This window comes from Chroicocephalus ridibundus, chromosome Z, assembly GCF_963924245.1.
Source record: "Chroicocephalus ridibundus chromosome Z, bChrRid1.1, whole genome shotgun sequence".
Classification (NCBI taxonomy): domain Eukaryota; kingdom Metazoa; phylum Chordata; class Aves; order Charadriiformes; family Laridae; genus Chroicocephalus; species Chroicocephalus ridibundus.
The window spans coordinates 23,864,084-23,888,516 of NC_086316.1; the positions used below are offsets into that span (position 1 = coordinate 23,864,084).

A 24,433-nucleotide genomic window follows, 5' to 3' on the forward strand; every position below is an offset into this window, starting at 1 on the left:
AAAAAATTTGAGAGCACGAAATTAGGTATTTATAGAACTTCAAAGAATAAAACAACTAGATAACAAACCGGTTCACTTCACAAACAAGGACAATATAGCAAAAATGAAACAACTCTAATTAAAATGTACTTAAATAAACATTTTCTTCTGTCACAAAACATACTTAAGGTAGTTCTACCTTAATTCAATCAGGCAGGTCTAATATTAATTTAAAAAATGCATCTATATGTATATACACACACATTTGCGACAAGTATGTACAGATGGTCTCTATCACTGAAGTCTGCAGATATAAATAGTCAAAATGGCTACATAAAATTGTTAACTCAAACCTTTCAACAAATGAAACAATCAACCATCCTCAGGAGGCAAAAGAATAGCTACACTTCAGACAAAACCGATTTAAAGTCTGAAGAAAAGGTCATTAATTTAAAGAAACACATTTTGATGAAGCAAAGATAATCGCAATTCTGCTTCAAAAAGGTAGGTTCGCTGTTTGCATACTGAATTACAAATTAACAGAGTAATTGAAATTTGACTTTGAAAAGTGACTCAAATAAAGGAAATGGGGAATCAAAATCCACCACTATAACCAAGATTTCCTTAGCTGACAAAAGATATTCATCCCTGCTAATTGCTGGTTCTCCAGACTGGGATAATATGTATTATTATCCAGAAGATTCTGGCTCCCATGATGGAGATTTTAAAGCCAAAAGCCAGTTAAAGACGTTTGAAATGAAATGCTCTTTTTTGAAATAATAGAAAAGTTTACCAGGTGAAATATAATTTTCAGCTGTCACTCAACAGCTCATGAAGGGCCACAGAATCTCAATGATCTCATCTTGATACAGCATGGGCTTTCAAAACAGTAGTGTCTCAAGCGTTAAAAGGAAAACCTGATGAGTTCTGTAACGTATCTCAAAGACTACTTACCTGAAGCAAAGACTGTAATTGGTGGAAGTGCCATCGTATCAAGCTTAAGACCTTTCTTTTTCGATTTCTTTTTGTTAATCGAACCTTAAAAAAAAGAAGTTAAGTGTCTCAATCTCATGGCTAAATCTGAGAATGCTTTTAAAAGGATTGTTTACTAAATGTAAAGTTCCTATTAAACTTAGAAAAATTTGGTTTACGTTAACACAGCATTGCTGTTACCTAGGGTTAAAAGAGCTAAGAATATTATATATAGAGTTTCTGTAAAAATTCATGTGATGCTGAGCAAATCTCTAGCCAGTACAGTTGTACTACTAAACCCATTTGTTCCAAGACCTTGTGCTGACATCCTGAGGCAGAGGTCGCCCCATTACAGCTAAAACCATGGTCATACAGACATGGCTACATAAGTAATACACAACACTCTTTCAATAACCAAAGAGTCAGGAATTTCAAATTTATGCCCAAAGGATATATATAATCAATTAACCTATGTTGGTCTATTCAAATCTATCTAAATACATATCTATCAATTTATAGATATAGATATTTAAAAATAAGGATTATCTTAGTCTTTCTGATTCTTGCTCTCTGAACTGTCCCTTAACCACAGCATTGCGTGGAAGATTTGTTTTTTAAATTAAACTGTACATTAAATCAAAGGAACTAAAGTCAAGAAATACAAATAAACTAATGATTTAGTCAACCAAATAAAGGGAAGTGGGGTAAAAAGTTGTAATTACCTATGCTCAAATGTCAGCTACTGCTTTACACATTTGTAATACAAAAATCATACCCAAAGTTTCCCATGGCAAAATAACACACACTGCTAGGCTAGAGAAATTATGTTTCTTACGTACAAACAAATCTGACAGTACACTTTATATACATCAGGAAGGACTGAGTTTACAGAACAGCTGAGGTGAATAGTTTTCATACAACAGTTGAAAGTGAAAATAAGGCCTACCTAATGTTTTAGCTCCTGTTTACATAAATGCTTTTCAGGGCTTTTTTCCACCAATATTTGTACTTTCATTGAAATACTTACCACGTCCTAAACTTTTATTGAACTTTTCATGCACTGTTGAAAAAGACTGCAATGTTCCATCTTGACCTGACAAAATATTAGCAGAGAGCAGTGAAAGGCAAAGATCAACTTCTGTTTACTTATAAGCTATCTGAGCAAGAAAAGCAGAAGATTAGCACTAAGAAACCTCAAGCACCATAAATAAAGCATTTACTAAAAATTCTGATCCAAGAAAAAAAAAAAAAAAATCACTATGAGGCTGGTGAGGCACTGGCGCAGGTTGCCCAGAGAAATTCTTGAGGCACCCTCCCTGGAAGTGTTGAAGGCCAGGCTGGATGGGGCTTTGAGCAGCCTGGTCTAGTGGGAGGTGTCCCTGCCCATGGCAGGGCGGTTGGAACTAGATGATCTTTAAGTTCCTTTCCAACTCTAACCATTCTATGAGACAGCTTTGTAGGGGAGACATGGGCAAGGCAGAAACAAAAAGAAAATGAAACTGCATAACACATGTAAAATTAAAGGCATTGACATGATTTTTAAAAATCCAAAGAACCACAAAACATTTTTTCTAGGCCACTTTAGTGGTTGCCTCTGTGCCCTCTCCATACGTTTCAGTACAGTTAACAAAGCAGTAAACTGCAAAAGCAAACATGAGGATTTGTTAAGCAACTCCTGGTTGTTACTGTGGTTCATCTGGTGTGAGCTGAATTACTGTCAAGTAATTAGTTACTTAAATCCAAGTTGCCAGTTGGAAGACCAGCAAGAGATTTCAGCACAGGTGGGTTTATCACAGTGTACTGCTGTGCCATATTGGGTGTAACATTCATCAAAATGTAGTGTGATGTTTTCAAACATTACCCATGTAGACAATTTCATTACTGCAGAGTAATTAAAGATGAGGTGAAGAGTCTCCATTATTCCATTACTGAAGTGTTCTGGGCCACAAAATGTTCTGATCTAGTACTTAATTTCCTAATTGATAGACTTCTAAATATGCAAGTCTTTAAGGAAGGGTAGTCACTTAAGCATTTTACACTTTTAGATTAGTATCTTGGTAAAAAGTGACCTTGGGAATATACGCTACAGATACAACTGAGCTTTAACTACTTAAAAAGACGTTGTAACTCACAAAGCTTGCTCAAACTAGTGGAAAAAGTGGATTGGCTCCTCTAAGCTACTAAATGCATTATGCTGCTTATTTTTTCTCTGTCACAACAGAATTTCCCTAGTTGTTACAGGTTTTCATTTTGACCAGCTGATAGCTCCTTAGGAGATAATGAAACAATTTTTATTCATCAAACATATAAATAAGGATGACAAAAGCAGCTCCTAAGCTCTTCTGCCTGTAACGACTTTTCAGCCTACTCACTGACACATGTTCCTCTAGGGAAACTGTAAAACAGTTTAATACAGTACTAAATTATACTGACTACCCTATCACTTACTATGCTTCATAAATACACATACGTAACACAGGAAATATAATCTACTGTATTAATAAAATAAAGACATTTAGCTCTGCACGCTTTCTTTACCACAGCAGGAAACCAGACTGAAGAATGAGAATTTCATACCTGCACTAAGAATTTGCTCTCCATTTTGCCCATGGTATCTGATCTTTGTTGGTGGTGCACTATGTCCCATACGACTTCTCAGAACACGTCCTGTACCACCAGGTCCATCAAAAATCCACACCTGCCTCCCAAGAAAAAGCAGAAAAATGAAAATGATAAACATTGCTCTGCCAATAATTACAGCTCTTGGCAGTGAAACAGGCTCAGCTGGGAGTTCGTGCAGCAAACTACATGCATTGGCTTTCATCCTTGATCCTAAAACCCTGGAAGTTTCCACCACAGCAGCTGATTGTTTCCCACTGTTCATTCCGCCCCTCCACCAAAGGCTAATGGCATCGCAGGACACACAGCACAAGGGACTTTTATCAAGAGAAACTGCTCATGATCCAGAACATTATAAATATACATCAAGATTTAAGAGAGTGCACGAGGATACAAAGTGTGATTCTGCAAAAGTGGATACAAAGCTTTGGTCTTCAAGGCTACCATGAAATGACACATGAAGCAATGACACCACGGCAGCAAATCCTTAAACTGCCTCACTACAGATTAACTCAGAGCCAGCAACATCATGAACTTGAAATTTGTTGTATTTGTTTCATTTGAGAACTGCTACTTCAATCAACTAAACATTTACAACTGGGAGGACTACAAGAGGAAAAACAAAAAACATAAGAGCAGATAGCAGTGGCTATTGTAACTTACCCGTATAGCGTTATCAGCTCCATTAGTAATAAGCAGTGGCTCTCCAGGGACAAATGACATACCAGCTATTGCTGTGGAATGGGCATCTTGCATCTGACACAGTACTTTCTTCTCTTCTAGATCCCACAAAGCAATGTGTCCAATTGGGCTACCAGCTGCCATTACTGGGTGCCCATCTGCTCCAAAGACAAAAAAAAGTTCAGAAGGTTTGCACATTGACATTCAGTTCATCTTTACTGACTTCTCACTTCTTAAAATTGATGCAAGAAAAGGCTGCAATCACAAGAAAAAAATATTCTCAAGCTGATTCTAAAAATAGGGTATTTTTTAACTGATATATTCTAGTATTTCAAATAGAAAAGGAACAAAATTCAGACAATAAAAAACCAGGATTTTTTTCGTATCAGATCGTAACAAATGTATCTACATCTGACACTAGAGGTTTTGCTTCAAAGCGCAAGAGATATTGTACCTGTACCATTTTCAAAAGTTACTCTATACTCCAGATTCTTCCCCAAACTTATTAGGCTTCACACTTCAGGATGTTATAGCTGATGTATCACCACTCTAGAAGTTATCAGTCATTTTTTTAAATCCTCTTAAATTTTTGGCCAAGCAACTTGCAAAAATAAATTCCAGAAGTTGATTACGTGTTTATTCAATCATCCTAACCAATACTTAAACCTCAATTCACAGAATTTCTGATTTTGTTCTATTTGCTCTATCCTGTCTAATATTAAGGAGATAAATGCATCACACTAACTTCTAATAACATCCTACAAATAATATGGTAAGTTTTAAAACTTATTATAGTAAGATAAAATTCCACCGAATATCCTGCATAATTGGTAATTAATCTTTTCGCTACAACAAAAGAAAAAGTCAGCTTCCAGTTTGCAATTACACATATCATAGATAACTAAACCAGACAGGGCTAGGGTTTTCTTTTTCAGTACAGCTTCACAGATATGGTAATTTGCCAAGTTCATTTTAATTTAAAGACCACTTTGCTCAAAGGCTGAATTAAGTAAATGAGATCAAAACAGCCAGGTTACATTTACACTAAATTTTCTAACTATAAAGACAGAAAGAGAGAGAGATGAGAGAATGTCTGAAAGCCACGCATTCAAGCAGGCAATGAAAGTTATTTCACTTTATTATCATTTTGACTTAAACAGCTGACACAAAAAGGCGCTCTTTCGACTTCTCACAAGTCTTTCCACCAAGTCTCTCCAGTAGCATTCTTCCTCAATAGGGTCTGCATCAATCTATATTAAGATTTGCAAGTTTGGCTATTCAAATGAGATACTAGATTCAGTATCAACAGTATCCTAGGCAGGATGAACATTAAAGTAACTAGCTTTAGTAATCATTACATGCTTGTTAGAGAAAAAAAAAGCTCTGAATATAAATAGTGTTCCCCTGTAACAGTCAACTATTAACACGCTAAATTTGTTCTGGATACTAGCACTATAACATACTGATTACTCTGCATTAACTCTGATAACTGTGTACTGTGTTAGCTCTTGGCACATTGTAAATATAAATTGTCTAACTTTTCTTTGCAAAAGGAGTACTGTACGTCACACTTCCTGTGCACTGAGTCAGTACACAGGAAAATGCAATAAAACAGCCAGTATGATGAAGATGCATGATCTCCCTTATTTACTGGTAACTTTTCTAGATTATCTGCAGCCTTTGAAGACAAAAACTCTCAGCCCGAATTTTGATTCTCAAACGACTTATCAAAACATACTTTCCTACCTTCCACTTAGCGTTAGTGATTTTATACGTATTTTCACTAAGAATTCTAAGACTTACCTGTACGAAAAGATATTGCTGTGATGGGACCCCAGTCTTGTTGAAACTTCATCAGAGTTTCATCAAACTTAATATTATGTACAATGATATGACCAGACACAAGACCAACTGCAACAACATCCACTGCTGGAGCCTGCAAGATAATTGAACAGCAACTGAATAAAGAAAAGCTTGTTGCTACACTACTAAAACCAATACGTACAAGACAATGTATCTAAGACCAGGAAAAATACTAAAGAAACAAATAAGGCATCTTGCATGAAATCTTTGGTCTATAATACCAAACACATGACTGAACATCTGATTAATCTAAACAAAAAATGAAAGATGCAAGATTTTGTGCTTAGTCTCCATTGGATTAAATCATTCTGCTTCCAGAAGCTGGAACTCCTTTAAAAAAACACCTCACTAAGTTTTCAGTAGTTCTGGTAAACCATTATACACCCTGCCACACACCCCGATATTTACAAATTTTATCTAGGACAACTGTAGACCATTTTCAAAGCTGTCATCAATGCTACCAAGAACTTTTAATTAATTTTTATATCTACACAAATACAGCAAATACAATTACAAAATCTTTTATCGAATCAGAAAAATCTACGTTTTATTAACCTCCAAAGCAAAATAGATTTTGCAAAAAGCTACCAGTGTAACAGAAGTTACACGATACACATGCATCTTGCAAATGAACTGTTTCTGTGAATTCATTATATCGTTCAGTGAATAAAACTACAGACATGATGAACACAAACCAGCTAAGATGCTAAATGCAACAGAACTAGGACTAGAGGGAAGGGTAGACAAAGAAGCCTTCAAGTCTACCTCCCTTCAATGTCTAAAATGCCCAAGAGAGGGTTATTAAAATTACTTGAGAGAATACACATCATCTTTATTGATGTAATTTTAAGCAATATTTTGCCTGTTATTCTTGACCAGTTATATAAGAAAATAAGATAACGAAAATACTAACTTGTTCAAGAGTTGTGACCGCTGAGTGCCATCCTGGAAACGAGTATAAGAGTTTGCTGGAAAACAAACAAACAAAAACCATAAATCAATCAACCCTTGAGGATTTTCCACAATCAAATGGATGCTTTATAGGCACTTACACAGAAAAGTACACTGGCTTTCCATCCTTCTAAATTAGTTATAAGGGAAAAAACCCCGTGACACTAATAAGTTAGGTTAGGAATAAAACTTATGGTTCATTTTTATGAAGAAGTTAGTGTTGTGCATTAATACTGCAAAGGTGACATAATTCCACAGCATGAATAGGGAGGAAGACTCCTTCTACACCAGCTGCTCCCCATACATTTCTGCTCTGAACGCAACTCTTCAGAGCTCTTCACACTAACATAAAAAGCCATTCTTGGTCTAACTTCTAATAAAAATCCTTCAATTGCAGAGTAACTTCCCTACATGAAGACCCTAATGCATATTACAAGCACAGCCCATCTTGTTTCCTTCACAAATAGTAACAGCCAAAATGTGAAGCAGGACTGTCAGTGACAAGGCAATCATGCAGTACTTATTAAGGGTGCAATTATGAAGACCATATTTAAGAACAGACATGAATAAAAAGCTATTCCTTCACCACAGACTGCTGGCAGCCATGTGTTACCACCTCTCACTTTCCTCTCTTGCCAGAGACCATTAAACTTTTCCCTCACTTCTTCCAATTCTCTTGTCTAATTGTGCCCATACCTATCTACAAAATAATCCACTTAGGGAACAAACATACTGCTTAACACAGCAACATTGCTGAAAGAGCAGTAACAGTCCATAAGTTTTTACACATTAAAAGAGAAACTAAGGAAGACTTTTTGCCATCTAGGATGTATTGCATCTCAGATGCTGCAAGAGGCATCAAAGAGACATAAGAGTACTATGAGTAGAGACCCTTACTTTTTCTGTATTTTTAGGTTATTCCTACGTCCTGATTTATATACCATATACGGCATATCCAAAACTTTAGCATATGAAACAAAAAAATTAGCAGTGACATGACTGAAATTATACAGTAGTTACAAGAATAAAACACTGATCTATGCAAGCTGAGCTAACACCTATTTGCAGTAGGTACATTAACATGCACGGAAGTTCACTGTAGCTGTAACTTCTATGAGCTAGAAAAGTGGCTGATCATGGTAGGCATGAAATACCATTATAGGTGGTGCTCTACTGGGACATGCTCAGAGACAACTACATGTCTACACATCTCTTATTTGAGTAGAAGGATCAAACGCTAGTAATTACCTCCACACTACCTGCCAGCACTTCCACAACAACCAAAAAACTTAGCTTGGAAGAAGGGAGGCAGAGGGCCTCAACATGCATTTACTATTAATTATTTTCATGGGAATCCTATGGGATTCCAAGAAATAATAAAAATAACAACGTAATTATAAAAAACATTCCTGAACAATTCCTGACACTTTGCAGGGAGAGTAAACAACACGCAACTTGAAAGGCATCAGCATTCAGGGAGCAGCAACATTCTTTGTTCCTGGAGACAGACCAACTGAAAACTTTTGCCAAAGGAGTCAGTAAAAGATTCCATGTTCAAAACCTACTGTACTGAAAAGTATTATTTGTTGCATATGAAATTGCTTATGAAACTACTTGGAGCATTAAGTATAACCGAGTTATTAAGAATCTTACTTGGATTTTATATTCCATAGTTGCAAGCTCCCTTGTTCACTCCCAAGGAGAATTTTATTCAAATAGGTGCTGGGATGCAGAACTGCAGAAACTGCAAAAGTGGCCTTATCAAAATCCACTTGAAGATACTGCTCTGCAAAAAGTAAGAAACAATGTTAGTGTGGCTACCCCTACAAATCTGCAGGCTCATCATCCTTTCGCAAATGTAAAGGCAGAACTGATGTTTACTCTGTACAAATCCCATAATGGGTATTTCTTGCATTAAAGGATTAGTTAATGTGTAACAGTACAGGCTAAACTTGTCTGCGTTATAACATCTGTTGGCTTGAAGGTATATTTTTTTCCCTATAAGCATACCTAGCACAACAACAATGCTGGCAAAACTGTAGTGATTTCTATCTTTCTGAAGGATTCCTGCTCCTGCCTGAGCAAAACACCTCATCTGATTAGCATGCCTTTTGTTTGTTATAGCAACTTCAAATCTCTAAAGCCTGAATGTAGCCACTTTTGAGATCCAGCATCCAGGGAATGACATTGGTCATACCAATGAGAATACTTTCTAAAGAAAAAAATTCAGGGCACTGAGGCAGGATTTCATAAGGCACTTTACAATGGCATGAGAAGATGTCGACACAATCAAAAGATTATTCATAAGAATTTATTCGTACCCAGACTGGTAAGTATCAAGGAACTACAGGATGTCAGAGATGGTGCCAAAACTGCTGTACCACAGTCTTTACCAGAATGGTAAACACTAAAATGGAATTTCTGTAAAAGCATCTCTCTTTACACCTATCTGTAACCTTACTGGGTCTCCGCATGTGGAGCAGGATCCATTCATGAAAAATTACTGCAGGATTAGGACTTCAGATCACCATTTACGTAGCACTACCATTTAATGATTTTTTCTTTTTAAAGAATAAACTACTTCTGAACACACATTTAAAAAAACCCTTTTTTTAAATTACTGAATGTTAACACTGCTATCCCATAAAGCAATAAAAAAATAAAATAAAGTGTCTCTCACCTTCTGACTGTATATTCCAAACAATAAGAACATTATCAACATCCACAGAGATGACATGATCACCAAAAGGCAGCAGAAGGTGTATCCTTGCCTTGTGACCTTCATAGGTATGAACCACCTATAATTTCAAAATAGAAGTGTTTTCAATATAAGCTGTTCAGGTGGCATATCATGTTAACATAACACCCAAGGACAGCTCAACACGTCAGCAACAAGTTTAAATAAAATACAGGGAAAGGCCACACAACTTTAAGTGGAAGATACACAATTTTCCCCAATATTTAAAAATGTTGGCAAAAACATTTTAACTAAATATTTTTAATTATTTAGTTTCATTTAAATTCATTTATGTGAATTAACTATTTTTTTATCTTTAAGTAACTACTTAATTATTATAATTAATACATAAAACACAGGTCAGCCATTACAGAATTTGCTCTTACATTCCCCTATTTTAAGCTTTTTATTCCTCCTTCCAGTTTTTGTTTCCCTAAAATTGAAGTTATTAAACATCTATGGAAATAAATGTTCACAGAAAATTAACTGTCTTGAAAACACAAACACTACAGAACTGGTTTGTACTACTAGGCAGTAAGTAAACTGATAAAAACCTCTTTGTTCCTGGCAAAAGCATGGAGAATATTGTCGTATGAAGCAAATATCAACATGCGATCTGCTGCCAAACATGTAATGTCTTGTGGCAACGCATTACCTGTTAATCAAACAGAAGAAAAGTTTAACCAGTTTCAGGCTCATAACAAGAGTAAGCCCGACAGAGTACTTTTTTAGCGTGGTGACCCACCAAGAAAGCTCTCCTGTTGAATTTCTTAGAGAAATGCACTCATTTCAGATGAATGCAAATACTACCATAAATAATATCACACCCGTAACAACAACATAAGTAACATCAGATTGATTGATCACAAGACGGTTCTTTTGAAAAACACTTAATAATAAATTACTGAATTGTCACTATAAGTAAAGGCACACGTTAGCTTTGTGAGGGCTTATAAAGAAGTTATCCCAAGATAACACTTCTGCAGACAATGAGAGCCCCACAGCCCACTGGACTGGAAACACAGATGATAAATCAAAGTCTCAGCATTAGCAACGCCTATTAGGTTAAGCCATTCTGCAGACCTGGAAGCTAGTGACCCACTCCTGCACCCATTTTCTAATTACACCTGAAGACACCAAGAATTTACTGTTCTAACAATACACCTCACTCCCCACCTTGTGACTGGTGCAGAAAGAGTATCTACTATTGTGATCTGCTGCTTTACTACCCCAAACGGTAAGAGAACCAAAGCTCCAGATCACAATTAGAAGCTCCTGGTGTGGTCCCAAATGGTGGAAAGCTGAAAAAAACACTCCAGAGAAAAATACTATCTACGAAAATATAAAAATGCAAATGACAGCGCTTAAAGATTGTACAGAGAAACACCAGATCAAAAATCTGTCACTGTGAGAGTGCGCCTGTGATACAAACTTACATGATCACACAGCAGCCTTCTCTAGTGTTGCTTTGTATTATGAATTACTATCAGACACAAGGAATCCTGTACTCTTTGCTGTATGGCAGCACAGCTTCAACGGGAAGAACTAAACTAAGAAATTAAAAGAGGTTGCACTTTATGAGAGGTTTGATTTGTTTGAACACATTAGACATCTTCCCATAGAGCCCCTGAAGTGACTTAGGCCCACAATCAGGTTACAGATACCTCGTTCTCCGCATGACCTCTATGCAAGTCTGCTTAGGCCAAGACAGTGTTTGAGGCACACCCCAATTAAAAAGTTCAAAGCACTAACCCCATCACATCAATAAACCAACAACACTGCACATCGTTCATCAATCGCAAGTTTATATGTAAGCATCTCAGTTTCTCAAAAAGCTTAAATGATGACATCACTAAAAATATGTAGCCCACGGAAAAGGATTTCACAGAATATGCCATGTTTTTATGATTTTGTAAGCTGAAAACAGAAGTTACATCAATGGGTTTACAGCTGCAACTATTCACCGCTGATCTTCTAAATCTAGTCCTAGTTGTGTGACAGCTATTCCCAAGTTTACAAGTGCTCTGTTAATGACAAATATTTTGCTTTATGAGTTGTGTGTAAAAACTTTGTGGTATACAGAAGTAAAATACTTTTCAAGACTGTGTGCATCTCACTGAATCATCTAAATGTCAGTTACAAGGGACCTTTGGAAATCATCTAGTTCAACCTCCCACCCAGCTCTTCCCAAAGCTGAATCATCACCAGTACTAGATCGGGTTAACTGCAGCTATGCCCAGCTGAGTCTCAAAAGCTTCTGGGGAAGGAGCTTGCTCAAGCTCTACACTTTACTACAGTTACCTCTTAGTCAGGGCCATTTTCCCTAACTCCCACTGTGACCCTCTCAAGCTGCAATCTGTTGCTGCTGCCCCTTCTTACTCTGTCTACCACAAATTCAGCTCTGCCATCTTTGTAACTGCTCTTCAAGTACGATGCTGCCTTCAGGTCACCCTGCATTCTTCCCTTTGCAAGACTACACAAATCCATTTACTTCAATGTTTCTTCTCATACTGTAGGCCCTTGACACTCAACAGTTCCTCAGCATCCCCCCCTGAAATAAAAAGGGAAGGGGTGGGAGGGGATGAACCACACTAACTGGGTATCGCAGTCCTCACCGGCATGAAGTACAGGAGAATAACAGCGTTCCCTGATCTGCTGGCCGCGTTCCTAACGTAGCTCAGTACACGGCTTGCTTCACTCACAGTTACTGCATTGTTGGTCCACGTTCAACCTGGCACCAGCACAGTCCCGGCTCCTTTTTAGCAGGATGCCACGCAGCCCATCAGTTCCTGGCTTGTTCTGTCCCAGGTGCAGGATTTTGCACTTGCCCTCACTGAACTTGGCGAGGTTTCTGTTGGCCCAGGCCTAGCGTTTCGTAACACCTCCGCAGACTGATGCTCTGCCATTCTGGTTGTCAGCTGCTACTCCTCCTAACATATTCTGCAGATTTTATTAAGACTGCACACTGCCTCATCACCCAGGCTTGTTGGTAAAAGTGATGAACATGGGCCCTGCTGTTGACATCTAGGGCACTACGCTTTGTTACCAACTGCCAACTGGATGTCAAGCCATTGATTCACACCCTTTGTATCCAGCAGTCCAGCCGATTTTTAACACTCCCTGAAGACTTTTAGTCCCATCCTCACCTACTCTGTTCCTGTAATATTTTCCTCCTATAACACTGCCTTCTAGTAACCCCAAAAACAACAAACCAGGCATCTGGAATTAACAGCTTTATTCACCACTCACTCCTTAAGGCCTTGGGGTGCTCTTGGAAGAACAAGATGACAAGAATGGGAGTTTCATAAGCTATATCCCCAAGAGAATTAAATTACAGTTGCAACAGCTGTCTTATTTCCAAACTTATACCTGATATTTCCGAGACTCCTTTCAACGTATTTCAGTGCAAATATTAGTACACAGAATTAATTTTCCATTTTTGAGTTGAGAATAAAGTGCAGATGTCAGATGTGTTAAAAAAAACCCAAACAAACAGGAGGGAACAATCTGTGCATACTTACTCACAGCAACAAGACCAAGCTTATTCACCTGCAATGAAAATGTTAAAAAGGCATTTTTAGTGACTGGTTGCAATGAACTTGATATAAACAGAAATTCAAAATTCTAGGAACCAACCTAGATAAGGAATCTGCATGCCTCACAAGACAGAAAACTTATTCTTTTTAGTTTACAACAATATCTACAGCAAAATCCACAGATAGCAGGTCAAAAAGGAATGGGACAATGTATTTGCCAAAAGAAAATCATTCAGCAAGACAGAGTTGTGCTTCTTGATATACTCCACCCTAATGTACAGAAAGCTAAGCACCTGTTTAGACACCTTGCAGAGCAAATTTGTTTTCACATCACCCACATTCACACCACATGATTCCCACTACAACCACACAATCTTATCTCCGTTCACACAGAATTTGCTTCAGGTACAGTCCTCTTTACCCAGCGATGATCATTACTAATTTAGTTCAAAGTCTGCGGAAAAGATTGACAGCAGTCAACACTGAAAGACTACCATAAAGGCACAGGAAGATCTATGCTAGCAGCACTCTGCTGTTCACTATAATCACTTGATGCAGTTCTGCTTTGTAAATGTTTCTATGTGCTGAAAATGCTTTTATCATAGAGCAAAAAGTGGGACAATATTACACGTTTTCATCTTGCAGAACTGGATTACCCTCACCTGTTTCCCTACAAGAGAAGTTTTAATACGATCTAAGGAATTACACTCCGCCTCCGCCCCCCCCCCCCCCCCCCAACCCTGTAGTCCCCAGAGGCTAAGCCGCAGCCATCCAACCTGCAGGTGAGTTTTGGTTTATCTACCAACAGGGGGAAAGCTTCAGCACCCGGCGGCTCCTCCGCCCGACGGACGGGGCTGCCCTCCCACCCGCCGGGGCTCCTTAATCACCGGCCTCACTCTTCCCTCACAGCCACCCGCCACGGCCTTGACACCGGGATGCCGCGGCCCTCCTCACGGGATCCCGCCTCACCACAGGGTGGGGGTTCGGAGGGCAGGCGGCGGCCCCTGCGCCCACGAGGCCCAACGCCGGCCCGGCGGCGGGGTGGAGGCCGGGGGAAGGCCGCGTACTCACGTTGTAGGTGTGGACGCTACATCCGACGGCCACGGCCAAGTAGAACTGGCGGTGGCGGCCGTGGTAGCGGAGGACGTGCGGGACCGGCCCGCTGAACCGGCCGAGCACGCGGAAGCCGGCGAACAACCCGTCCCGCGCCATCGCCGCCCCACGCGCCCGCCGGCAGGAAGCCTGAGTGTGTGTGTGCGCGCGTGTGTGTCCCCGCCCGCTTCCGGCTCACGCGCACGGCACTTCCTCCTCCCTCCCCCCCACCGCACCGCCCGGCGTCCGGCGCCGAAAGCGGTCCCTGCCGCCGCCGCGCGGTTCCGCCGTCTGCCGGGCTGACCCCCGCCGCGACCGAGGACCGTCACCCACGGGCGCCTCTACAAATACCCACCACACAGCCACGACTGCTCAGTTTTTTGTTTTTTTTCCTTTTATTCTTCTTTTTTACCCCCCCTCCCCACAAACCGGCAGCCCCCGCCGCAGAGGCGCGCAGCGGGGGTAGCGCAGCGCTCGGCGGACCGGTTTCCAGCGGCGCATCCCGGTGGGGGCCCACCGGAGGTGTTCGTTGGTTGATTGGGGTTTTTTGGGGGTGTATTTTTTAAAATAAATTATATATATATATATATATATATAAAAGCCAGACGACCCGCAGGATGATTTCTTTGCGATGACTGCACGGCGGACAATAAATACTCAGCAAAGTCCGGGGCGGGGGGGCTGGGGGAAGCCACCCCCCGCAAGCCCCCTATCCCAAATTCATGTAGCTCCTCCACACCGCCATCAGCTCCCGGGCCTTGCTCTCGTCGCACGGGCCACGGCTCGCCTTCCCGGCGGCGGCACCCTGCCACCGCACACGCGTTAGCCGGTGGCGGCGGGGCTGCCCGCGGCAGAGCAGGGCTGCCCCGCCGCCCCGGCACCGGACTCGGCCCCAGCCCCGGTCCCGCACCCACCTTTGGCGGCCGGTACCCGGGGCAGTGCCGCTGTAGGACGGAGAGAGTGCTGCGCCAGTGCGATGGCCGCCGGCCGCAGCCCCGCGCCCGCTCCAGGACGCACTCCAGCAGCCGGCCCGCCCGCCGGGAACCCTGCGGGCAGGGGGCCGGTCACGGCTCCGGTCCCGGTCCCGGTCCCGGTCCCGGCCACGGGCCGCGACCCCAGCCCCGCCGAAGACATCAGCGCCCTTTCCCTTCAGCGCCTCCCCACGCATCCTTAAGAAAAATTTGCCCACCCATCCCTCCTCCCCGCTCGGTCCCCATCCCCGCCCCCTTCTCCCCGCTTTCCCCCCTTTTTCTCCCTCCCGTTTTTTCCTTCCTCCCCCCTTTTCCCCCCTTCGCCCCTTTTCCCCTCTTCCCCCCTTTTCCCTCCCTTTTCCGTCCCTCTTTTTCCACCTTTTTTCACTTTATTCCACCCCTCCTTCTCATCCCACCCAACCCGACCCCTTTTTTTTTTTTTTTTTTTCATGGAAAGGAGTGCCACCTAGCCGCCGGGGGATGCGTGCACCCGAGCAAACCTCGGACTGCTGCGGGCCCGCCGGCGGGAAGGGCGCGTCCTCGCAGGTGTGAAAATCGAGTTGTATCTCCTGGAGGGAAAAAAAAAAACAAACAGGGGATGCTCGTTAAAGCCACGGCCCCTGGCGTCGCCGTCGCCGGCTTCCAGCTCGCCTCGGACACCCCGTGACAGATGTCCCTACCGCCCCGACGCGCCGCCGCACCCCCCCCGGGGCCGCGCAGGTTGCGGGCGGCCGCGGGAGTCGGGCGGCGGCGGTGCGGGGCAGACGGTGCTGGGCTGGGCTGTGCTGGGTTGTGGTGCTGGGCTGCGGTGCTGGGCTGTACTGTGCTGCGCTGGGCTGCTCGCACGGTGCATCTCCCCGAAAGCCGCCGCCTGGTTTTTTGCCGCTGAGCGCCGGAACTACCCGCGTAGCTTCTAAACCGCTCATCACCTTTGCAACCGTGACACCGTCTTCATCTTTCAGTCCTACGGGTCTGCAAGGCGCCGGGAAGTGTCGGGTAGCGCTCTGGCAGCAGCCGCCCGGCCTCCCGCTCTCCGTCCCTGCCAGTCCCCGGCTTTGGCGAAGCACATTTTAGGAAGGTCGCCGGAGGAGAGTGCGCAATAACTTTCCCGTCCTGTTTCACAGGCACCGGTTTACTAAACTAGCCAACTCCCGGCTTGCTAATCGGGACTTTCAGAAAGTAGCTGCTGGCGGTCAAGGGTAAAATCGTGAAGGCAGTGCCGTCCCGACAGTTTCCCTCCGATGCCACCAGAGAATCCACCAACCTCTTTTGTAAAGATCCGCTTTAGATCCAAAGCGTTTAGGAGATAGTCTTGTATCTGGTCGTGGTTACAGAGGCTGAAATCGTAGGTGGAACCCCGCGGGAGGTCGGCGATCTGAAGAAAGATGATCAAGCCACAAAAGACTGTGTAAGAAAAAGCCAAAGGTTAATTCTCCTGCACCGCTATGTGACCCGACAAGGCACGGAGGACAGATCTGAAGAGAGGGATGCCGGTGCTTCGGGAGCACTAGAAAAACTAGTTGGTTACCCTTCTGATTATCCATGGTGTCTTTACAAGTTGTTTTTCTCCTGCCGGCTTCAGATCGTTGCTGGCTTCATATATGTACCTGTACGCCTACGGAAAGGAAGGTTTCCAATTCCATAACCGGGGCTCATTTGGACGTCTCATGCACCACTTTCCAGAACAGTAAATAATAATTATTCAGACTTGAAGTTGTGTCACTGATTCGAAAAGAAACCCGGGATAATGAATAATAATCAAACGCAGCATCCAAACCCTAAACAAACCAGACCAAAAAAAAAAAACAAAAAAACAACCAAAAAATCACAACAGCCAATCTTGCACGAAACAAGTGTGAGTAGCCCTCCCAATCACGACGTGGGGTCCACCTTCAGCGCGGACTAGTGCATCAGTATGCGATTTTCTCTCGAAGACGAGACAAAGCGCTTCAGGGTACCTGCAGAGGGACTGCCCAGGGGTGGACAATCCTGTGTCCTGCATCCACACCGATGCCGCAGGGGCATTCCTGGTGCATCGTTTTAAGACGGTAGCGCGGGAGCGGGTGGAGGGTAGTGGTCATTTCCCTGTGCCACCTACAGTGTTTTGTTGTGTTTTGTTTTTTCTCGAAGGTGAATGTTTTACCTCATAAACCACTTTCCCCCGGGGAGCCCCTTCGCTTGTGCAGGCTGCAGGGAGTGCAGCCGAGGGGCACTTGCCCTGTCTGGGCACAGCCTAGCTGATAGGGCAGCCGGCTGCCCCGGCTACTGGCGCCCAGGATGCTCGGGACGTCGGGGACCAGGCTGCCCCGGGCACTGGCGACCAGGATGGTCGGGACGTCGGGCGTCGGGGTCCGGGCTGCCCCGGGGACCGGCCACCAGGCTGGTCACCACTGGCGACCAGAATGCCTGGGATGCCAGGGCAGGCTGGCAAGAGGAGGCATGTCCCCCCTGCGTCCCTCGACCCAAGGAGCCCCCAGAGCCCTTTCTTCGAGGGCGGCCGGCACCGACGCCTCTGCCACGGTCCCTACCAGCTATTCCCAGGTCCCGGGAAAGCGGTTCGCGGAAAGTGCCCCGAAAGCCGCTGCGGGAGTCCCGGCCGGGCCGGCGCGGCGGGGCAGGGGCGCGGGGCTCGCACTGCAGAGCCCAGCAGAGCCCAAACCAGCCCCCCGTCCCGCCGCGGGCACGGCTGCCAAGGCTTTAAGCCCAGCCTCAGCTCAGTTTCAGAGAAAATTCCTGTTCATTTACGGGGAATGCTTCTCCAGCTTGAGTTATCAGGGAAACCCAGGAGGACTGCCACCGCCGCGGGGGAAAGGGCATTTTTTGGCCAGCTGAGCTGGGCACGGGCCAAAGCAGATTAGTCAACGCTGCATGCCCGTCCGCCTCAGTGGGTTCCCCGCCGCGCCACTCCCGGATCTCTTCCTTCTCTCCCTCCTTTTTTTTTTTTTTTTTTTTTTTTTTTTTTCCCCTTCCCGTCCCTCGTCCCGTAGCCCCGGGAGCGTCTCCGGCTCCGCCGCGGGGAGCTGCCGGTGGGGGGTTCAAAGGGTGGCATCAGCCGTGTAGCTCCGTGTGTGTGCATGTGTGTGTGTGTCTGTGTGGATATAAATCTAATTCCAGTCAAACCCGATGTTTTGAAATCTATGCCTTAAAAGCTGTTGCACGGATTGAGATGCAGTTGCAGAGCAGGTGCGCTAAGCTTTAGCCCAGCTCGGGTAGCCCTTAGCACTTCATAGAATCTTGTCAGGGTGCTTCCCTTCATCACTCCCACAGTGTTGCCAAATCAACCAATAAAATCCCAGTTTCCTAAAGAATATCTTCTCCTATTCCAGAAGCAGTTGGGATTTTCTTAACTTGCAAAGTCGTGCTCATTCATCTTTCTCCAGGGCTTTTTGTCTGGAGTTGCTAATGGGCTTCTTAAAAGTTAGGAAGTTAATAAAACCACAATTCTTCTAAATAGCTTTGTGTTTCTCATTTTACAGCTGCATAAACAAAGGTGCACCCCAACATAAAGGAAGTAACTTCAGGTGAGTTATATTGTACTCCTGAAAACTAGCCCCATAGTTGATGACAAGCTTGCTCCTGCCATGAATTCGGTGTAAAACTGACCTAAGGAAGGAATTCAGGACCAGGAACACATTATTTTTTACTTTCCGTTGTTCATTTGTCTTTACTAAATGGGACACAACAACCCTGTGAATTGTTAAATAAAGGTGTTTATTTGTCCTCACTAAACAGGACATGTTTAGTAACATCCTATTTATAGGTAAAGGGTACAACTTGTTTTAATGCAAATAACACTGGGTTGAAATTCTTTTCCATCACTACTAATATGCACGTGTTTTTATTTCCAAAGTGTCTCTGAAGTTAGCAGTGGAACGAAGTTGCAGCAGGCACTGGCAATATAATCAGATCAGAAAATGAAAAATGTGGGTTTTTTTAGAGGAAGCACAAATGTACACAGCTATAAAAGAAAATTTTGTTGTTCAAATCATGCTTGTAAGTAAGGTTAAATGAAAGATTAATAAGAAAAAAGGAATTAACTTACTTTTCCTTTAATCACTTTTTTGTATGTGAAAAGTTCTGTGAATAAACAGTATGTGTCAAAAACTTTGCTAGTCTCTTATTTTGACCTACGAGTAACCTCAGAAATGGCTAATAATGAACATGTTTTAAAGATTGTTTTCTATTTTAACCTCTCCAGAGATACAGGTTCAATTACTGAGAGGCAAGAGAGGAAAAAGAGGAATTTAGAAAAATCTGTCATTTTTTATAACTATAGCAATACAAAACATTTAATTTTTTTCTTGCTCCAGCCATAAGAATGCTGAGGCCTCACTTCTGACAGCAGCTTTGACCTGAGCAGTTGGCCAAGTTTGGGGCATTTGGAAGTGATTTCCATTAAGAGAAATAACTTGTGACAAGAAGTATTTTTCTGATGGAGCTTTACACTTACAGCACATTTGCTTTCTTCTCTAATCCCTGCTGGCTGGTTGCCTTGAAGACCTCACATTTGTGACTGTGCAGCAGAAAGAAGGGATTGAGAAATAGCTGTTGCTATTTCCCTGCAGGTTGAGATGGTATCTGTGTGGGTGGGACTGCTGCCAGCCCTCACTGGGAGAGGAAGAGTTCAAAGCTAAGAAGAAGCTGGTAGGCATTTCTGATCAATATGATTATATTACTGGCATTATAATTTGTCAGTTTGACTTGTATTAGCCGAGCCAGTTTTTGATTGTTACATCTTGGTACATGTGGCTGAAAGGCAAACCTTAGACTTTTTTTTTTTTGTACCCATGAGCAACATATTCCTTTCTAAAATACCTCACTGGTACAGAAATGCCATCGTATCCAGGACGTTTAACATAATTATACTTTGGACATGTAGGATTTGGGAATTTCTTAAATTATGAAATTATGTACTTGGAAAGGAGAGGTGGGGGAGAAGGTGATTACCTGAGGTAGGCTGGGGAGGTGGGAAGGAAGTGGGTCGGTGCTTGAGGACATGCACGGTGTATGTCACAGCCTGAGTGCCCAGCACAGGCTGCCCTGGGGCGATGCAGATGCGCACAGCTTGTCTGTGACCTGCCCACCCTTCCCAGCAGGCACACAAGGGGGAGACCCTCCTTCTGCCTGGGCAAGCGCTGCTCAGGTTTTCACGTTCATGGATCAGGCTGTGGCTGAAAAGTTCCCTGATGACCCCTCTGCAGGTGCAGAAGGCACCGCACGCCTCAGTGGTGCCCCGCACCGTCTAATCGCTGGTGACAGCATCCAGCCAGCTATCCAAAAACACCCTGCCTGTAGCAGCTTCGGTGTGTGCATGTCACCACCAAGAAACCTGTACTTAAGCAAAGATGAAGATGATGTTAGAGATACCCTTCATGCACACAGCATGGGAGTGAAAGCTCAACGGCTTCACATTTTTTCATATGTTTTTATTAAAAAAAATTATTTCAGAAAATGATGTAAATTTTTTTTTTGAAGTATCATAATTTCCAACATAATGTAAATTCAAAGTGTTGGTCACATTTTTTTTCCATATTCCCACCTGATGCCTGTACCCTGCTCTTCCTGGTCCCAGACATACAAGCCTGGCTGGTTGTCGCTACGCGTGTTTAGGAGCTTACCCTCTTGAACACAGGCAGCAGCTGAATGCTTGTGATGACCTCCACAGGACACTTGGAAGAGGTGTGTGCATCCCCACCAGGAGCACCTGAGGTTGGCTAGTGGCTGACAATGAATAAAACAACACTGAGAGAGTGCAGCAGCTGTTGCTTTTGGTACTCCTTAGCTTCCCCCAGAGATCAAAAGGCATGTCCGCAAAACACAGAAGTATGCCTGCATTATTGGAAAAAAGCCTAACCCTTTTGATCTAAATAGGCCGTGATGATGGCAAGCTCAGGAATGATAGGTCCCAACAAAGAGGAAGTTGGGCAAAAATGCCAGGAGGCCTGCATGGATGAACAAGGAGCTCCTGGAGAAACTCAAACACAAAAAGGAAGCCTACAGAGGGTGGAAGAAAGGACAGGTAGCCTGCGAGGAATACAGAGAAATTGTCTGAGCCGCCAGGGATTGGGTTAGGAAAGCTAAAGCCCTGGTAAAATTAAGTCTGTCCAGGGATGTCAAGGGCAACAAGAAAAACCTCTATAAGTATGTAGGTGATAAAAGGAAAACTATGTAAAGTGTGGGCCTTCTCTGGAAGGAAATGGGAGACCTGGTTACCCAGGATATGGAGAAGGCTGAGATACTGAATGACATTTTTGCATTGATCTTCAGCGGCAAGTGCTCTAGCCACACCACCCAAGTTGCAGAAGGCAAAGGCAGGGACTAAGGAACCACTCACTGTAGGAGAGGATCAGATTTGAGGCCATCTAAAGAACGTGAAAGTGCACAAGTCCATGGGACCTGATGAGATTCATCCACAGGTCCTGAGGGAACTGGTGGATGGCGTTGCTAAGCCGCTAGCTATCATATTTGAGAAGTCATGGCAGTCTGGTGAAGTTCCTGCTGACTGGAAAAGCAGAAACATAACCCCCATTTTTAAAAAGGGTAAAAAAGAAGACCCGGGGAACTACAGGCTCGTCAGCCTCACCTCTGTGTCCATCAAGATCATGGAACAGATCCTCCTGGAAACTATGCAAAGGCACATGGAAAAAAGAGAAGGTACTGGTGACAGACAATACGGCTTCACTAAGGGCAAGTCATGCCTGACAAATTTGGTGGCCTTCTGGGACAGTGTTACAGTGCCGGTGGATAAGGGAAGAGCAACCGACATCATCTACCTGGACTTCTGCAAAGCATTTGACACTGTCCCACACAACATCCTTGTCTCTAAATTGGAGAAACATGGATTTGATGGATGGACCACTTGTTGGCTAAAGAATTGTCTAGAGGGCTGCACTCAAAGAGTTGTGGTCAATGGCTCAATGTCCAAGCAGCAACCAGTGACGAGTGGTGTTCCTCAGGGGTCAATACAGGAACCGGTGCAGTTTAACTGCCCAGTCATTGTTGGCGACACAGGCAGTGGGATTGAGTGCACCCTCAGCAAGTTTGCTGATGGCATCAAGTTGTGTGGTGTGGTTGACACACTGGAGGGGAGGGATGCCATCCAGAGGGACCCTGACAGGCTTGAGAGGTGGGCCCATGCAAACCTCATATAGTTCAACAGCCAAGTGCAAGGTCCTGCATCTGGATTGGGGCAATCCAAGCACAAACACAGGCTGGGCAGAGAGTGGATAGAGTGCAGCCCTGAGGAGAAGAACTTGGGGGTGTTGGTTAGTGAGAAGTTCAACGTGAGCTGGCAACATACACTTGCAGCCCAGAAAGCCAACTGCATCCGTTACGAGGGGTAACAGTTTTAAACTGAAAGAGGGTATATTCAGATCAGATATTAAGAAGAAATTCTTTTCTGTGAGGGTGGTGAGACACTGGAACAGGTTGTCCAGAGAAGTTGTTGAGACCCGATCCCTGGAAGTGTTCAAGGATAGGTTGGATGGGCTTTGAGCAACCAGGTCTAGTGGGAGGTGTCCCTGCCCATGGCAGGGAGGTTGGAGCTAGGTGATCTTTAAGGTCCCTTCCAACTCTAACCATTGTATTATTCTATGGTATTTATTTGTGTAGCTGCCAAGTAGACCATCGGCATATCAGCAGAACTCAGGCATGTGGGTCCCGAGATGAATACAAAATATCTTCCTCTGAAACTTCCCAATGCTGGTGGCTTCTACATGGCACATAGAAAAGCCCAGGTTTGAGCAAGGTGTCTAAGTCCCACAATGTCAACAGCTGGCACATCCTTTCTTTTAAGAACTTCATACAGATCTTAACATTATTCTCATGACTATTTGTTTCTAAAATCAACTTCATGGCTCTTTAGGGAAGCCAACACCCATCAGGAAGAGAAGCTTCAGCACCAAGATCCAAACTGATGGTCACCTTGCTTTGGCAGGATCCAGGCTCTCAGCTGAGGTTCTTTCCATTCAGGATGACTAATCATAGCAGAGGGGATCTGTTAGGCTCTGTGTAGGTTGGTTGCTAGAAGAAAAAAAATACATTCCTGGGAGGAGTCACACTGATTCATTGCCGGAAGAAGACTGCAAAGACTCAGCACACTTATTAAGGCCCTTAAGGAATTGTGGTCTGTGGGTTAAACACGTCTGTCCCTACTGTCCTACCCACTGTTTTTCCCTGTTCTCTTGCCAACTCCATTTCATCTGTCCAAGCATCTCTGCCTCCACGTCTCCAAAAGACTGAGTCTTTTACCCTTCCATTTTTATCCAATCTCAACCGTTTTCCAAGTCCACCCTTACATGCTTATTTTTAAGCTTTTATCTTTCCTAGGTAGTGAAAAATCTACCTGCTGTCAGACTCCTCCCTTGCTTTCTCCTACTCCTTATCTTTTGAGATCCCACAAGAAATTATAAACAAATGTCTTAAGAGACCAGCTGCATCTAGTCTGACCACAAAAATGCTAAAATACCAGAATTGTAACCTTGTCATGATTTTGGGTATTCTCAGCTCATCTAAGTTAAGACTGTTGAGATACTTTAGTCTCGCATGTTGTGGTGGGTTGACTCTGATAGGACGCCAGGTGGCCACCAAAGCTGCTCTGTCACTCCCCATCCTCAGTTATACAGGGGAGAGAAAATATAATGAAAGGCTTCTGGGCTGAGATAAGGACAGGAAGAGATCATTCAGCAATTACAGTCACGAACAATTAATTTAATTTATTACTAATCAAATCAGAGTAGGATAATGAGAAAACAAAAACTAAATCTTAAAACACTTTCCCCCCACCCTTCCCTTCTTCCCAGGTTCAACTTCACTTATGAATTCTCTGCCTCCTCCTCTGCAGTGGCTCAGTTGTTCAGTTTGGTTATGGTCAGTTCACCACATGTTGTCTCTGCCACTTCTTCCTCTTCAGAGGGAGGACTCCTCATATTCCTCCATGGGAGACAGTCCACCACGAACTTTTCCAACATGAGTCCTTCCCACAGCCAGCGCAGGCTTCCCATGGGGTCACAGCCTCCTTAGAGCGCGCTCAC

At 43.6% G+C, this 24,433-nt stretch overlaps 1 protein-coding gene across 2 annotated transcripts in view; it reads right to left on the bottom strand.

Annotated features, from left to right (window-relative positions):
- Window positions 1-15,590, bottom strand: part of WDR36 (WD repeat domain 36) — a 33,408-nt gene extending 17,818 nt beyond the window's left edge. Inside the window, exons 1-11 of one of the 2 annotated variants that reach the window (XM_063320363.1) lie at window positions 15,345-15,590; window positions 13,324-13,351; window positions 10,357-10,457; window positions 9,746-9,863; window positions 8,719-8,851; window positions 7,028-7,082; window positions 6,055-6,187; window positions 4,234-4,409; window positions 3,529-3,649; window positions 1,979-2,044; window positions 934-1,017 (exon numbers count right to left, since the gene is read on the bottom strand). In XM_063320363.1, the coding sequence (XP_063176433.1) occupies window positions 934-1,017; window positions 1,979-2,044; window positions 3,529-3,649; window positions 4,234-4,409; window positions 6,055-6,187; window positions 7,028-7,082; window positions 8,719-8,851; window positions 9,746-9,863; window positions 10,357-10,413 (943 nt within the window). In that variant the 5' untranslated portion in view covers window positions 10,414-10,457; window positions 13,324-13,351; window positions 15,345-15,590. Of the gene's footprint in view, window positions 1-933; window positions 1,018-1,978; window positions 2,045-3,528; window positions 3,650-4,233; window positions 4,410-6,054; window positions 6,188-7,027; window positions 7,083-8,718; window positions 8,852-9,745; window positions 9,864-10,356; window positions 10,458-13,323; window positions 13,352-14,409; window positions 14,629-15,344 lie in introns of those variants that run through there. The other variant, XM_063320362.1, reaches the window with a different exon arrangement.
- Between the last annotated feature and the right edge of the window lie 8,843 nt (window positions 15,591-24,433).